Genomic DNA, 15,687 nt, shown 5'->3' on the forward strand with positions numbered 1-15,687 from the left:
ATAACAGTTGCGGCCTCTGGGAGCAAGCTGAGAGCTTCAGGGAGTCTACAGTGTCTCTGAGAGTCTAATACTTTGGTGATCAGCTACAGACTACACTCCCCAGAAATCTGGAAACGGCCCCTTTAAGGAGAGGTGAGACCCTCCCTCGCTCCCGGAAGGTGAAGTAGCCAATTGATTGCTTGGTGCACCGCTCCTCCTCACCCACCCGCACACAGGTCAAGGCTGGCCAAATTCCAACGTGGCCTACGGAGTTTCGGAAACTACACTACCCCGAGTGCAGTGTGCCACATGGTGGCCGACTTGAGCCAATGAAAGCTCAGGACAGGGACACTTCCGAGAATGCTCATCGCGATGGGGCAGGACTTGCAGTGGTTCCTCGTGGCGGTCACTGTTGCTTCTCTCTCTTCTCACTTTGCTGAAGTCTCCGGAGCGCGGAGTCCGGAGCAGGGTGACTGGACAGAGAAGGTGCGAGAGGCAGGTCTCGGAGTCTGCGACGCCGCCGCGGGTGGCCCGGCTCGGCCTGGGGTAGGGACCGCTGTGTCCGGTCCGCGCTCCGCCCTCAGAGTCCGATGGCGGCAGCCGCACTGAGGGACCCGGCTCAGGTAAGAGACGCATCCTCCGGGCCTCGCCGGTCCTCACCCAGCCGAGTCCTGAAGCCCCGAGTGAGGGCGCCTGCTCACGTCCTGTAAGCCAGGCCCCGGTGTCCGGGACAGTGAGGCGCTCGCGGGTGGGGGCCGTATTTCTGACACCCGGTGTGACGGGCTGTGGGAGAGTGTGAGAGGCAGGGGACCCGCCTGTGCGAAAGCTTGGTTGGTGCGACTGAGTCGACAGGATTGGGGAACCCGGGGTCGGTCTTGTGTTTGCAGGAATGGGAAGTGAGGTAGAGTTGTACCTGAGGAATCTGACCTTCACTGTGAGGGTACTGGAAGGCTGGGAGATTTCTGAACCGTCGGAGATGGGGATCTAAAAGCTTTACGGAAGTGCCTCAGGGGAAGAACTGACTGGAAGAGAGATGGGAATAGGCATGGTAATGGGTAATGTCCAGCTCTTGTTCAGGCTTAAAGGGCTGGTAAGAGGTAGCCCAGAGATCCTGCAGCCATCCCAGACCACCTGGCTCCCAAGGTGGGCATGGGCCCTGGGTGACCTGAACCTGTGGAACGTGGCTGTGGTTGTTTGACTCTCATGGCCTCCTCCGTTCTACAGATTCCCATCACTATAGAATCACTTAGGGAGCCAGAACTGGTGAGGGTCACTAGTCCTCTACTGACTCATGTGTTCTCTGGGTTACTGGCGTCCTCGGAATTGTTCTCCTGACACTTTTCTACCCTTGGGACTTGGGCCCTCAAACAAGTATTAAATCAGGGTCCTAAGTCCAGACCAAGGGTTGTATGATGCTGTTGGCAATCAATGTAAATGACATGTAGAATGTCGTCCCAGGCATAGTTACCAATATGTATATGCAAAAACTAGGAAAGGAGGCAGCTTGCAGGTCTCCTTTCTTTGTCTTGAGAACAGGGAGAAGTCGGACCTGGAATGGCCTGTTAAGGAGTTGAGTGGCCATTCTTTTTTTGGTGGGTGTGGAGGCAGATTATCACTTTATTGCTTTCGGTAGAGTGCTGTGGAGTTACACTGCTCGCAGGAACCTCCAACTTCTGGGCTTAGGCAATTCTCTTGTCTCAGCCTCCCAAGTAGTTGGGACTACAGGCGCCCGCCACAATACCTGGCTATTTGTTTTGTTGCAGTTCAGCTGGGGCTGGGTTTGAACCTGCCACCCTCGGTATATGGGGCTGGCGCCCTATCCACTGAGCCATAGGCACTGCCCTGAGTGGCCATTCTTTATATGACAGTATTAGTGGGAGGTTTGGAGTGGAGGAAAACATTGCTCTGACTCAAGCGTGATCAGCCTCCCTGTGGCTGCAGCATGAGAGGTGAGGGACACGGTTGGAAGACCAGAGAGGAGGCTACTGGTATAGTCCACGTGAAAGTGATAGTAGCTGGGCCAGTGTGGTGGGTGTGGAGATGGGAGAAGAGATTGGATTCTGGGTTGGGTTTTAAAGGAGGGCTACCTGAATTTTCTAATTTTGAGGATGTGAGAGAGAGAGAGTCGGGGATGACACGAAAGTTTGATTTTGGCAGCTGTAAGGATGGAATCTCCATCAGCTGAGATGAAGATGTCCATAGTAGGCATAATTTTAATGGGAATATCAGAAGTTTTATTGTCTTATTGGCCTATTAAGAATATGAGAATTTTGGCTTTGTGCCCATAGCACAATGGTTACCGCGCTGGCCACATGCACTGAGGCTGGTGGGTTTGAACCCAGCCCTGGCCTGCTAAATAACAATGACAACTGCAACAAAAAATAGCCAGGTGTTTGGTGGGTGCCTATAGTCCCAGCTGCTTGGGAAGCTGAGGCAGGAGAATCACTTAAGCCCAAGAGTTTGAGGTTGCTGTGAGCTGCCACACCACGGCACTCTACTGAGGGCGACATGGTGAGACTCTGTCTCAAAAAAAAAAAAAAAAAGAGTATGAGAATTTTCAGAGAAACGTTTATGGGCAGCTGGAACCGTAGGTCTAGAACTATGAGGAGAGGTTCAGAATGCAGACTTCTCTAAAAAGTAGTGGACAGTTTGTGGACCAGGGCAGAGCTGTGGGTCAACATTTACTAGAGGATGGCAGTGATAATAGTTTTCCAGGAAGGGGAAGGGATGACCAAAGACCAGGTCTCCGCCATAACCCTTGGTTGTGGGAAGTGGACATCACAACACAGGTCCACGGGGAGGGTCAGAGAGAGATATGGTCTGGCATGTGGCCCAGGCTTCTGGGCTTGAGTAAACATGGGATGGAGTGGAGGCATAGGAGTTATTCAGACAAGGTGATGCTAGGGCTGGTGCTTATCCACTTCTCTATAGACTCACCAGAATTTTGTTATAACTCTTGGTAGGACCTGGGGTGTTTCTGTCAGGCTTTCAGGTTAGATTAAGGGTCTGTATAGGACATCCTGGGCCTGGGGTAAAGAACCACTAGAGTTGGACCTTGAATGAGATTGGTTGGTAAAATGAAAGTTGTGACTGGTGAGGGGACAGCAAGTGTGACCCAGAAGTAGAAAAGAGCCATGAGGATCTGAGATTCACAACTGGTTCTTGGTAGTTGAGGCTGAAGCAAGGAATAGAATCAGTGTAGAGGCCTTTATGGTACAACTCAAGGCTGCCTCTGGTGGTACAGACAATGGTAGTCTGTGATAGTACTAAATCCTGCTTGAATTTGCCAGCTACTTTCTGGGCCCTGTATGCTGAATAACAGTGTAAGGAGATGCCTATGGTGTGGGGCAGGGAGGGAGCTGTGGCTGTGGTAGTGAGGCTATGAGAGAGGCATGGTAGAGTGATGTGCACATGCAAAGGGAAAGAGAAGTAGTGGCCCCAGGGCCCTGGCATTGGGGGCATAAGGATGAGGTGTGAACACAGACCATGGTGAGTGGGATCTGTGATCTGGGGGATTCCAGGGAAATTGCCTTATAAGCGAGGGCGGTTACTTGCATAACAGTCTCAGAGCTTAAATAGTTGCCCAACTGCCTGTTGTTGTTGTAGGGGGACACAGTGAAGAATGGGGCTGTGAGGAAAGAGTGGGCATCAGTGTTACTGGGGCTTGTTGTGTACTCTGAGTTGGGAAGATAGGGAGGGAGCGAGCAGAGGATGGATGCTTGGGAGGGTGAATTTGGGGTCTTGGGAGAGATGCTAATCATGGAATGAACTGTCCCCATCATGACAGAGCTGTGCGACCTTTGAGGTTTTGGCTGTGGAGATGCAGCTGTGTAGAAGAGGTGTGGTTCAGAGTGATGTGCACAAGAAGAGGGAGTGTGTACTGTCGGCCCCATGGGTGAAGATGGGTGAAGGGTGAGCCCATGTTACTTTTGCCTTGGAGGGACAATCTTTGCGGACTGAGGCGTGTTGCCTGATAAGACCAACATCAGAACATCACACCCTCTCTATTGTTGCTTCTCTTCCTGACCAGCATTTGTGACACCTCCCCACATTGACAAGAGACCGTGTAGCCTTCATGGCAGGCTCAGAGCTCATATATTGTCTGTCTATTCAGCTGCCTGTTGTTGTGGAAGGACAGAGTATCAGTCTTATGATCAGAACTGTGGGAAGAGAGCAGGCATCAGTGGCAATGGGGCTGGCTATTACCTCTGAGGTGGGGGATAAGGTGACTAGAGGATGGTTATGGGAGTAAGTGGGATGATGAACTTGGGATGTAATCATGAGAAGCTGATCATGGATTGAACTATTCCCATTATGACAGGGTATGACCTTTGAGGATGTGGCAGTCTGTTTCTCCCAGGAAGAGTGGATGCTCCTTGATGAGGCTCAGAGGCTCCTGTACTGCGATGTCATGCTGGAGAACTTTGCACTTATAGCATCCCTGGGTAAGGTGCTTGCAATCCTCCCAGTTTCCTGAGTGATCTCTGCCTTTCTTTTTTACCCCAGAATTAGCTTGGTCTCAGGAGTTTTTTTTTTTTTTTTTTTTTTTAGCTTAATAGCTCTCATCTTTCTTGCCTTTTCCTTGTCAGGATGACTATGTCCAGATCCAAGGTATTTTGTGCCCCGATTTCTGCCTCTTTCCTCCAGCTACCATTTTCTCACGGCCACCTACCTATGACAGGAATAGCCAGCATTGTCATGGTCACTGTTCGTATGAACGATGGCTGTTTTTGCAAGACCCTCCTTTTTTGTAATACTTTTCTTTCTGCTCTGAGCCAGTATTGGTCACTCACTTGTCCTCTCTTTCCCTAAGACTTGCATCATTTAAGTCCCATGTGGTTACAGGGAAAGCCCTGGTTGCCTTACAGGGTAGACAAGGCAGGTGGTCTTTGAAAAGGCCTGCGGTCGGGCGGCGCCTGTGGCTCAGCGGGTAGGGCGCCGGTCCCATATGCCGGAGGTGGCGGGTTCAAACCCAGCCCCGGCCAAAAAAAAAAAAAAAGAAAAGGCCTGGTCAGGGCGGCGCCTGTGGCTCAGTGAGTAGGGCGCCGGCCTCTTATACCGAGGTTGACGGGTTCAAACCCGGCCCCAGCCAAACTGCAACCAAAAAATAGCCGGGCGTTGTGGCGGGCGCCTGTAGTCTCAGCTACTCGGGAGGCTGAGGCAAGAGAATCGCCTTAAGCCCAGGAGTTGGAGGTTGCTGTGAGCTGTGTGAGGCCACGGCACTCTACCGAGGGCCATAAAGTGAGACCCTGTCTCTACAAAAAAAAAAAAAAAGAAAAGGCCTGGTCCTGGTGAGTGACAGCTGGGGAAAGGCAAGGCATCATGGTTGTGTTCAGATCATAATAGGAACCTACAATATGCAGAGCAGCATTTTGATGCAGTGCCACATTGGCCATAACTCATTTTTATTTCCACTTTCCTATACATCATTTCATCTGTCACTTTCAGCTCCTGTCTACCTCTACCCTGTGGCCTCTATGCATCACTTATTCCTCTCTACTACTTTGTAGTGTTCTTCAGCTTGACTCACTGTGTTGTGGGTATGCTGTGTATGCTCACATCCTTAAATAATCCTTGATGATCAACTACTCAGTTGTAATTGGATTTTGCTGGGACTAGACACCAGCAACGTTCTGCATGTCACTAACAAAAAAGGCCCTTCTGAAGGCTGTTGACAGAGTGAGTTGGAGACCCTGCTTCTCCTCATATACTGTACCCATCCTTGTGTCCTCTGGTGAGACACAAATTTACAAAATCCTGTTTGCAAATTCAAGCAGGATTTAGTACTATCCCAGACTGCTATTGCCGTACCACCAGAGGCAGCCTTGAGTGTACCATAAAGGCCTCTACACTGATTCTATTCCTTGCTTCAACCTCAACTACCTCACCTATTCTGTTCTTCAAAGGCTCAGTATGTCGAAGAACCTATTCCTCAACCATTAGCCAGTTTTCTTGTTCTTAGTACAATCCCACAGACTCATTGCTTGTATCGCACAAGCTTTTGTAATAGGTATTTTCCCCTCCCAGCAGTGAACATGTGTTTCATTGGCATTTCTCTGATTTCAGGTTATTGCCATGGAACAGAGAATAAGGCAGTAACTTCTGAGCAGACTGTATCTGTAGATGGAATGTCAGAGGTCAGGACTTCTGAGGCGGGTCCATCTACCCAGAAGACTCAACTCAGTGAGATGTGTGTCCCAGTCTCAAAAGACATCTTATACCAGGCTGAGCAGGAAACCACACATCTTGTGCAAAAATTATACCTGGATGGCCCAAGTGTGAGGGGCTTCTGTTTGTGTGCAAACCTTCAACAACACCAAAAGCATTATAGTGGAGAAGAGACCTGGAAAAGGGAGATGGATAGGGCCATGTTTGTGACAAGCTCCAGAGTCCATGTGTGGACACATCCTTTCACTTGTGACTTTGCAGCCACCATAGGCCCTCTCCAGGACCAGGTTACTCCCAACAGTGAGGAGCCATACAATAGCAGCAGGAAGTGTGTGCAAACATTTTTCAGCACCGAAAGTTATTACCAGTGGGATGAATGCACAAAAGCCTCAGGCCACAAACACACACTTATTCAACATCAAAGTATCTGCTCTGAAAGTGAGCTTTATGACTATAGTAAATGTGAGAAAGCTTTCACTTTCAAGAACATACTTGTTCAGCACCAGCAAATTCACACTGGTAAAAAGATATGTGAGTGTAGTGAATGTGAGAAAGCTTTCAGCAAAAAGTACAACCTTACTGTACACAAGCAAATTCACACTGGAGAAATGCCTTATGAGAGCAGAGACTGTCAGAAAGCCTTTATCCATAAATCTGAACTCATTCAACACAGGCAACATCACACTGGAGGAATGCGTTATGAATGTGGTGAATGTAAGAAATCCTTTAGCTACAAATCTAACCTTACTGAACACCAGAGAGTTCACACTGGTGAAAGGCCTTATGAATGTGGTGAATGTGGGAAATCCTTTAGACAAAGCTCTAGCCTCTTTCGACACCAAAGAGTTCACACTGGAGAAAGACCTTATGAGTGCTGTGAATGTGGGAAATCCTTTAGGCAAATCTTCAATCTCATTCGACACAGGAGAGTTCATACTGGAGAAATGCCTTATCAGTGCAGTGATTGTGAGAAAGCCTTTAGCTGCAAATCTGAACTCATTCAACACCAGAGAATTCACAGTGGAGAAAAGCCTTTTGAGTGCAGTGAATGTAGGAAATCCTTTAGACAGTTCTCTAACCTCATTCGACATCGCATGGTTCACACTGGTGATAGGCCTTATGAGTGCAGTGAATGTGAGAAAACCTTTAGCCGTAAATTTATCCTCATTCAACACCAAAGAGTTCACACTGGAGAAAGGCCTTATGAATGCAGTGAATGTGGGAAATCTTTTACCCGCAAATCTGACCTCATTCAACACCGGAGAATTCATACTGGCACAAGACCCTATGAGTGTGGTGAATGTGGCAAATCATTTAGACAACGGTCTGGCCTTATTCAACACCGGAGAGTTCATACTGGTGAAAAGCCTTATGAGTGTAGTGAATGTGGAAAATCCTTTAGCCAAAGTGCTAGCCTCATTCAGCACCAGAGAGTTCACACTGGAGAAAAGCCTTATGAATGCAGTGAATGTGGGAAATCGTTTAGCCAAAGTTCCAGTCTCATTCAGCACCAGAGAAGTCACACTGGAGAAAGACCTTATGAGTGCAATGAGTGTGGAAAACCCTTTACCCACAAATCTGACCTCATTCAGCACCAACGAGTTCACAGTGGAGAAAGACCTTATGAATGCAGTGAATGTAGGAAATCCTTTAGCCGCAAATCTAACCTTATTCGACACCAGAGAGTTCACCCTGAATAAAGACCTTAAATGTGCAGGGAAGGTGCTATTGCTCTGTTAAATATGACAGCACTGGAGGAGACTGTGTGGAAGCCATGTATCTACATTTAAACTTCATGAACATCTTCAATGAGGGATTTTTCATAAGTTTCAGGTATGGAGGACATTTTGAAGTGATTAATTACAGTTTTTTTTTAATTCTAAAAGAGGAAATTGTAATTTCTTTTTTATTTTTACTTTTTTTCTTTTAAGACAGAGTCTCAGGGTGGGTTCAGTGGCTCACGCCTGTAATCCTAGTATTTGGGAGGCCTATTTGGTGGATTGCCTGAGCTTACAGGTTTGAGACTAGCCCGAGCAAGAGCAAGAATCTGTCTCTAAAAATATCCAGGCGTTGCTGCAGGCTTCTGTAGTCCCAAGTACTTGAGAGGCTGAGGCAAGAGAATCACTTGAGCCCAAGAGTTTGAGGTTGCTGTGAGCTATGATGCCAGGGCACTCTACCAAGGGCAACAAAATGAGACTAGGTCTCAAAAAAATAAAAAGAAAAAAAGACAGAGTCTCACTGTCTTTCAGTAGAGTGCCATGGCTCACAGCAACCTCAAACTCTTGGGCTTGAGAGATCTTCTTGTCTCAGCCTCCCAAGTAGCTGGGACTACAGGTGCTCACCACAACGTCCCACTATTTTTAGAGATGGGATCTCTCTCTTGCTTAGGTTGGTCTCAAACTCGTGAGCTCAAGTGATCCACCTGTCTCTACCTCCCAGAGTGCTGGGATTACAGGCCTGAGCCAGCACACCCGGCCCTGAAATCACAATTTCTTTATTTCTTTTTTTTTTTGTAGAGACAGAGTTTCACTTTATTGCCCTCGGTAGAGTGTTGTGGCATCACACAGCTCACAGCAACCTCCAACTCCTGGGCTTAGGCGATTCTCCTGCCTCAGCCTCCCGAGTAGCTGGGACTACAGGCACCTGCCACAACGCCCGGCTATTTTTTTGTTGCAGTTTGGCCCGGGCTGGGTTTGAACCCGCCACCACCCTCGGCATATGGGGCCGGCGCCCTGCTCACTGAGACACAGGCGCCGCCCACAATTTCTTTATTTCTTTACTTTTTTGTTGTTGTTGTTGTTGAGACAGGGTCCCACCCTATGCCCCTGAGCAGAGTGCGGTGGGCGTGGTATCTCACCGCAACCTCAAACTCGGGCTGCGGGCACCCCGCTCCCTCAGCCTCCGGAAGCCCCTGGGATTACAGGCTCTTGCTGTGGCGCCTGTCTGGGTTTTTCTATTTTTTTTTCATGAATCGGGGTCTCACTGTCGCTCAGGCAAGTCACGAACTCCTGAGCTCAAGCAATTCTCCCTCCTCAGCCTCCCACAGTGCTGCGATTACAGGCGTGAGCCACCGCGCCCCGCTGAAATCACAATTTCTAATGTTCCCCTCTGGCTAAACTGTTCAGCCAGTTTTTGAGGCTGAAACAATTTTATGTCTTCCACGTGTCAGGTCTACATCATGTGCTCAGAGAAGCAAACCTCTGCACTCTCCCATTTGCTGGGGAAAATTATGAATAGACCAGTCCCTTAGAAGGTTGTCTTTTGCTTTTCTCTGACTTTAGAGCATGGACCTGACCCGGTTTTGATCCAAAGCATTTAATCTTTGTGCTGTGAGCTTGGTAAGCAGAATTACCTTTTCCAGGGACATCTGTCTCAGATCATTCTTTTTTTTTTTTGAGACAGAGTCTGACTTTGTTGCCCCCAGTAGGTGCCATGGCATCATAGCTCACAGCAACCTCAAAGTCTTGGGCTGAAGTGATCTTTTTGCCTCAGCCTCTGAGTAGCTGGGACTATAGGCACCCACCATAATGCCTGGCTAGTTTTTGATAGACAGGGTCTTGCTCTTGCTCAGGCTGGTTTTGAACTCATGAGCTCAAGCGATCCATTGTCTTGGCCTTCCAGAGTGCTGGGATTATAGGCATGAGCTGCTTCATTCTTGTCTCAAGTTTTTCCAGGTTCTAAGTCACCATAATGGAAACTGGTGCACATTTCTGTGGCTTATGATTTTATAAAGGTTTTTAAAAGTTACTTACCTGTTATGTTTTGAACATTGTATGTGTGGGGGTTGTGTTCATTGTATGGCATGACTGGTAAGCAGAATAGTGATGTGAGCATTAGGGGGTGAACAGATTTTGTATTGATCCCAAATTTTCTGTGCTTTAGAAAGGACAACTTGATGGCAGAAAACAGCTCTGTGTCCAGCATTGGTCTAATTTACATTGCTGTCCAAGGATAGAGACCATTAAGTCTTTGTATTCCTATTTTATGACCTGGTGCCAGGATTTTTGTGAGATCAGAAGTCATTCTGAAAAGGAGACAGCTGTGACAGCATCCACTGCTTCTGTGGACATAAATTTTGTTCACTTGTTCACAAGAGATGTTATATCATTCCTAGTATTGTTGAGGGGTCCTCTTCCCCAGGTCCTGCAAAGGAGCTGTATGCCATGAGTAGAGGAGTGTATGGGCTAGTGTCATTTATTGTCCGAGTACAAGTATCAGGTGCAACTGTAACTGGTACCAAGACTCTGTGCTAATAGAGAGTGAAGCAGACTCAGTAAACTAGATGGAACGTGCCTCCTCTAAAAGTTCATCCACTAATGTTCCAGGGAGTGTGGCTGTGTGGAATCTGTGTTGTACAGAAATTCTCAGGATCTCTGTAACTGTATTTCCTGCATCTGAAATCATTGTCAAATTAATGTAAAGCTTTTATGGCCTTGTGTATCCTCTGGACTGTTCACCTCAAAGCCATTGCTGTTCATGTAGGAAATCATGAAATCAAGGAATCAAGAAGAAAAGAGAAGGATGATTCTGTAGTCCAGGGATGGGTTTGTGACTCAGCCAGCATTCCTGTTGAGTGAAGTGGCAACAGCCTTCATTACTTACCATATTTGCTGCCAGTGTGATAAGGTTGCCTCTTCCAGGACATTAAGAGAGAGATGGTAGAGTCCACATGCGGTCACCAACCTGACTTTTCATAAAAAGAGGGACATTTAGGCTCTTAATTTGGAATCACTTTTTAAACTTTAATGAAAGATATAATTTGTATAATTGATATGCAACTAAGTGTACTTATCCAACCATTACAATTTTATAAAGCCATGAATCCACCTGGCCTGGTTGCTCTTACCTGTAATCCTAGCTCTCTGGGAGCCCAAGGCGGGTGGATTTACTGAGCTCTAGTTCGTAGACCAGCCTGAGCAAGAGCAAGACTCTGTCTCTAAAAATAGCTGCACATTTTCAGTGGGTACCTGTAGTTCCAGCTATGGGGAGACTAAGGCAAGAGGATCATTTGAACCCAGGAGTTTGAGTTTGCTGTGAGTTATTATGCCATTAGCACTCTACCTGGAGCTACAGAGTGAGACTGTTTCAAAAAAATAATAAAAAAACCCGTGAATCCATCATTCTAATCATGAAAATTAACAAATTTAATTTTTCATCCATATATATATTTGGACTCTTTTATAATCTCTCTCCCTGCTTTCCCTAGCTCTCTAGGCATCACTGATGTCTTTTACAAAGTCAATTAACTTGCATTTTTTTAGAATTTTAACTCATTGTGTATACTTTTTAAATTTTTATTTATTTATTGAGACAGAGTCTCACTATGTCACCCCAGTAGAGTGCTGTAGCATCACAGCTCACAGCAACCTCAAACTCTTGGGCTTAAGCGATTCTCATGCCTCAGCCTCCCAAGTAGCTGGGACTACAGGCACCCACCACAAAGCCTGGCTATTTTGTTGTTGTTGTTGTTGTAATTGTCGTTGTTTGGCAGGCTTGGACTGGGTTTGAACCTGCCAGCCTGTATGTGGCTGGTGCCCTAGCTGCTGAGCTATAGGCGCTGAGCCTGTATACTTTTTTTAAAAACTGGTTTCCTGGGTGGTGCCTGTGGCTCAGTGAGTAGGGCACCGGCCCTATATACTGAGGGTGGTGGGTTCAAACCCGGCCCCGGCCAAACTGCAACAACAACAACAAAAAATAGCTGGGTGTTGTGGCGGGCACCTGTAGTCCCAGCTACTGGGGAGGCTGAGGCAAGAGAATCGCCGAAGCCCAAGAGCTGGAGTTTGCTGTGAGCTATAACGCAACAGCACTTTACCGAGGGTGACAAAGTGAGACTCTGTCTCTAAAAAAAAAAAACTGGTTTCCTTACTGCCTTTTTTTTTTTTTTTTTTTGTCAGAGTCTCACTTTCTTGCCCCCAGTAGGTAAGGTGGTGTCATAGCTGACAGCCTCAAACTCTTGGGCTCAAGCAGTCCTCTTGCCTCAGCCTTCCAAGTAGCTGGGACTACAGGCACCCACCACAATGCCCAGCTATTTTTTGGAGACAGGGTTTCACTCTTGCTCAAGGTGGTCTTGAACTCCTGAGCTCAAGTGATCCACCTGTTTCGGCCTCCCGAGTGCTGGAATTACACATGTGAGCTGTTGCGTCCTAACTTCTTCCTACTTTATAATTATTTTAAGATGAGATTCAAGAATGATGTTTATTTGAATAATTCTTTTTTTTTTTGTAGAGACAGAGTCTCACTTTATGGCCCTCAGTAGAGTGCCGTGGCCTCACACAGCTCACTGCAACCTCCAACTCCTGGGCTTAAGCGATTCTCTTGCCTCAGCCTCCCGAGTAGCTGGGACTACAGGCGCCCACCACAACCAGCTATTCTTTTGGTTGCAGTTTGGCCGGGGCCGGGTTTGAACCCACCACCCTTGGTATATGGGGCCGGCGCCTTACCAACTGAGCCACAGGCGCCGCCCTGAATAATCTTTTTATTGCTGAGTAGCATTCTATTCTGTGGATAAGCTAATGTTCATGTATTTATCTGTTTAGGGACATTTAGGGACATTTTAGATTTTGTAATATAACAAATAACGCTGCTATAATATAGTAGAACCTCTGTAAGTTGACTACTCAAGGAACTGTAACAAACCTGCCTACATATGGGGGTGGTCAATGTAAGGAACTAAGCCTGCTGTACTGATGTGTATATGTAGTGCATGTCTGGTCTATGCAAATTAGGTCAGCTTAAAGATGGGGTCACTATGGGGGGATGGTCAGCTGTGGAGGTTCTGCTGTATTGGCATTCAATGAATGATTAATATTTTAAGAATTTCCAAATTTTAGTCAGGTGCAGTGCCTCTTGCCTGTAATCCTAGAACTCTGGGAGGCCAAAGGGGATGGTTTGCCTGACCTCAGGAGTTTGAGACCAGCAAGAGTGAGATCCCATCTCCACCAAAAATATAGAAAAACTAGCTGGGCATTGTGGCGGGTACATGTACTGTAGTCTCAGCTACTCTGAAGGCTAAGGAAAGCGGGTCACTTGAGCCCAAGAATTTGAAGTTTCTGTGAGCCATGATGCCATAGCACTCCATCCTGGTTGACATGGTGAGAATCTTGTCTTTTTTTTTTTTTTTTTTTTTTTTTGAGACAGAGCCTCAAGCTGTCACCCTGGGTAGGTGCCATGCATCACAGCTCACAGCAACCTCCAACTCCTGGACTTAAGCAATTCTCTTGCCTCAGCCTCCCAAGTAGCTGGGATTACAGGCACCCACCACAACGCCCGGCTATTTTTTGTTTGCAGTTGTCATTGCTGTTTGGCAGGCCCAGGCTGGATTCGAACCCACCAGCTCTGGTGTATGTGGCTGGTGCCTTAGCCGCTTGAGCTACAGGTGCCGAGCCAAGAATCTGTCTTTAAAAAAAAAAAGTCACACACACTGACAAACAAAAAAGAATTTCCAAATTTTAATCTCAAGTTTTCTGTTACATATGTGAGAATTTCAGTTCCTCTACATTCCTGGCAACATTTCATTTGCCAAATGATGTTTTTAATAGCCCTCTTCATATTTGTGTGGTGGTGTCTCACTGGTTTTCATTGCATTTCCCTAAAACTTCATGGTGTTGAGCGTTTTTTTAATGTGTTTATCTGCCCCCTGTATACCTTCTTTGGCAAAATGTTCATATCTTTTTCCTATTTTCTTTTGATGAGTTTATTATTTTAACAAATAAACAGTACAACAATAAAGACATATGTTAGAATTTTACTCATTGTTCTGTGATGTAACTTATTTTTCTTTTTAAATTTCAGATTAATATGATGGTACAAACAATTAGGTTACAAAGCTTGCATTTGTTAAGTAAGGTCCCTGTTATAGTTGTGTCCCTCACCCAGGAAGTGTGCCATATACCCATTAGGTGGGAGCACACCAATTCCCCTTCCTTTTTCCCTCTTCCTGCTTCCTCTTCTGTCCTCCCCCAACTTGAATTAAAATCAGTCTTTCTTTTGTGTGGGCATGTATTCATTCATCTACTGGCTTCACATTAGTATTATTTATATTGGGTACAGAGTCTCACTCTGTCACCTTGGGTAGAGTGCCATGGCATTATCATTCCTCACAGCAACTCAAACTCTTTTGGTTCAAGCTATCCTCTTGCTTCAGCCTCCATAGTAGCTGGGACTACAGATGTTCACCACAACCCCCAGCTAATCTGTCTATTTTTAGTAGAGATAGGGTCTCAGTCTTCTTGCTCAGGCTGGTCTCAAACTCCTGAGCTTAAGCACTCTGCCCATCTTGGCCTCCCAGAGTGCTAGGATTACAGGAGTGAGCCACTCCACCCAGCCATAGTTTTTCTATTTTTAGTAGAGATGGGGTCTCAATCTTGTTCAGTGTGGTCTTGAACTCCTGAGCTCAAGCAATCCACCGACCTTGGCCTCCCGGAGTGTTAGGATTACAGACATGAACTACAGTGCCTGGCCTCACTGACGTTTTGACCTGTTTGCACTGCATTATTTTCATGATGGAACTCCTATTTGAAAATAACGTGAATTTTTTATTTACCTAGGATTTCATAAAAATTACTCTAAAAACAAATTTGAAAGATAATCATAAACCAAAACATGTGTTTGAAAGACTGAGGATGTACCTTCACAAAGAAAATAAAACAAGAGGCTGGGGCAATATGGCAAACCAGAAAGAGCACTTGGATGAACACTCCTAGTACAACTGAGAAACTGAAGAAAGCCAGGGTGTGCTTGGTGCAGAGTCCTTGCCTGGAGCTGTATCTTGGGGTGCACAGCAAGGTGATAAGGGGCTGCATACAGTACAAGAAGTGTACTGATGGAGTTTTGACACACAAGGCAAGTTTTCGGGAGCAATTGGCCCCTCCATGGAGGTCTGGGATGAGAGGGAGCCCTTTTGCAGTTTTCAGTTCTCAGGGAAGGTGCAATTGAGAGGAAAGCCTAGAAGAGTAACTGAGCCCAAACAGTGTATAGCAGCCAGTTGTGAGGGCTGGTCAGAGTGGACTTGCCATGCATTTGGCAGCAAGAGAAACGGCCATACTCAGCAGCTTTTGGCAGCCAGGGGTTGGTCATTGTGGGAAGGTCATGAGGGTGGGCTTTCTATAGGGACATAGCCTTCTTCTACAGGGACTTTCCACCTGCTGGGATGGACCTCCAATCGTGACAGACACAGGGACTCTCACACTGCTGGGGAACTGTTATCTGGGGGCATGGTGAGACCTGCCTCTGAAGGATTCTGGAGAGCTTTGAGAGCCCAACCTGGTGAGGCCTGAATCCTGAGGAAATAATCAGGGAATTACTGTGGACAATTAAGTTGGGAAACAGTTCTATGCCTGGAAACTGAATTTCCTGATTAAATTTGCCACAAGACAAGTTCTAGGGCAGTGCCTGTGGCTCAAAGGGGTAGGGCGCTGGCCCCATATACCAGAGATGGTGGGTTCAAACCTGGCCCTCGCTGAAAACTACAAAAAAAAAAAAAAAAAAAGACAAGTTCTACAGGAAATACTTAGACCTATTCTCAATACTGAACACCACAAT

At 46.7% G+C, this 15,687-nt stretch overlaps 1 protein-coding gene across 2 annotated transcripts; it reads left to right on the plus strand.

Moving 5' to 3' along the window:
* The first annotated feature begins 347 nt into the window (after nt 1–347).
* Nucleotides 348–14,239, plus strand: LOC128597217 (zinc finger protein 551-like). 2 transcript variants are annotated; one of them, XM_053607406.1, is made up of 4 exons: nt 348–602; nt 3,767–3,891; nt 4,301–4,424; nt 6,046–14,239. In XM_053607406.1, exons 3-4 carry the CDS (start codon nt 4,304–4,306, stop codon nt 7,845–7,847), a joined length of 1,923 nt encoding a protein of 640 aa, XP_053463381.1. In that variant the 5' UTR covers nt 348–602; nt 3,767–3,891; nt 4,301–4,303; the 3' UTR covers nt 7,848–14,239. The 2 variants fall into 2 exon arrangements, with proteins under 2 accessions (XP_053463381.1, XP_053463380.1); XM_053607405.1 differs by lacking the exon at nt 3,767–3,891.
* Nucleotides 14,240–15,687: the final 1,448 nt, after the last annotated feature.

This window comes from Nycticebus coucang, chromosome 10 (assembly GCF_027406575.1).
Source record: "Nycticebus coucang isolate mNycCou1 chromosome 10, mNycCou1.pri, whole genome shotgun sequence".
Taxonomy (NCBI): Eukaryota; Metazoa; Chordata; class Mammalia; order Primates; family Lorisidae; genus Nycticebus; species Nycticebus coucang.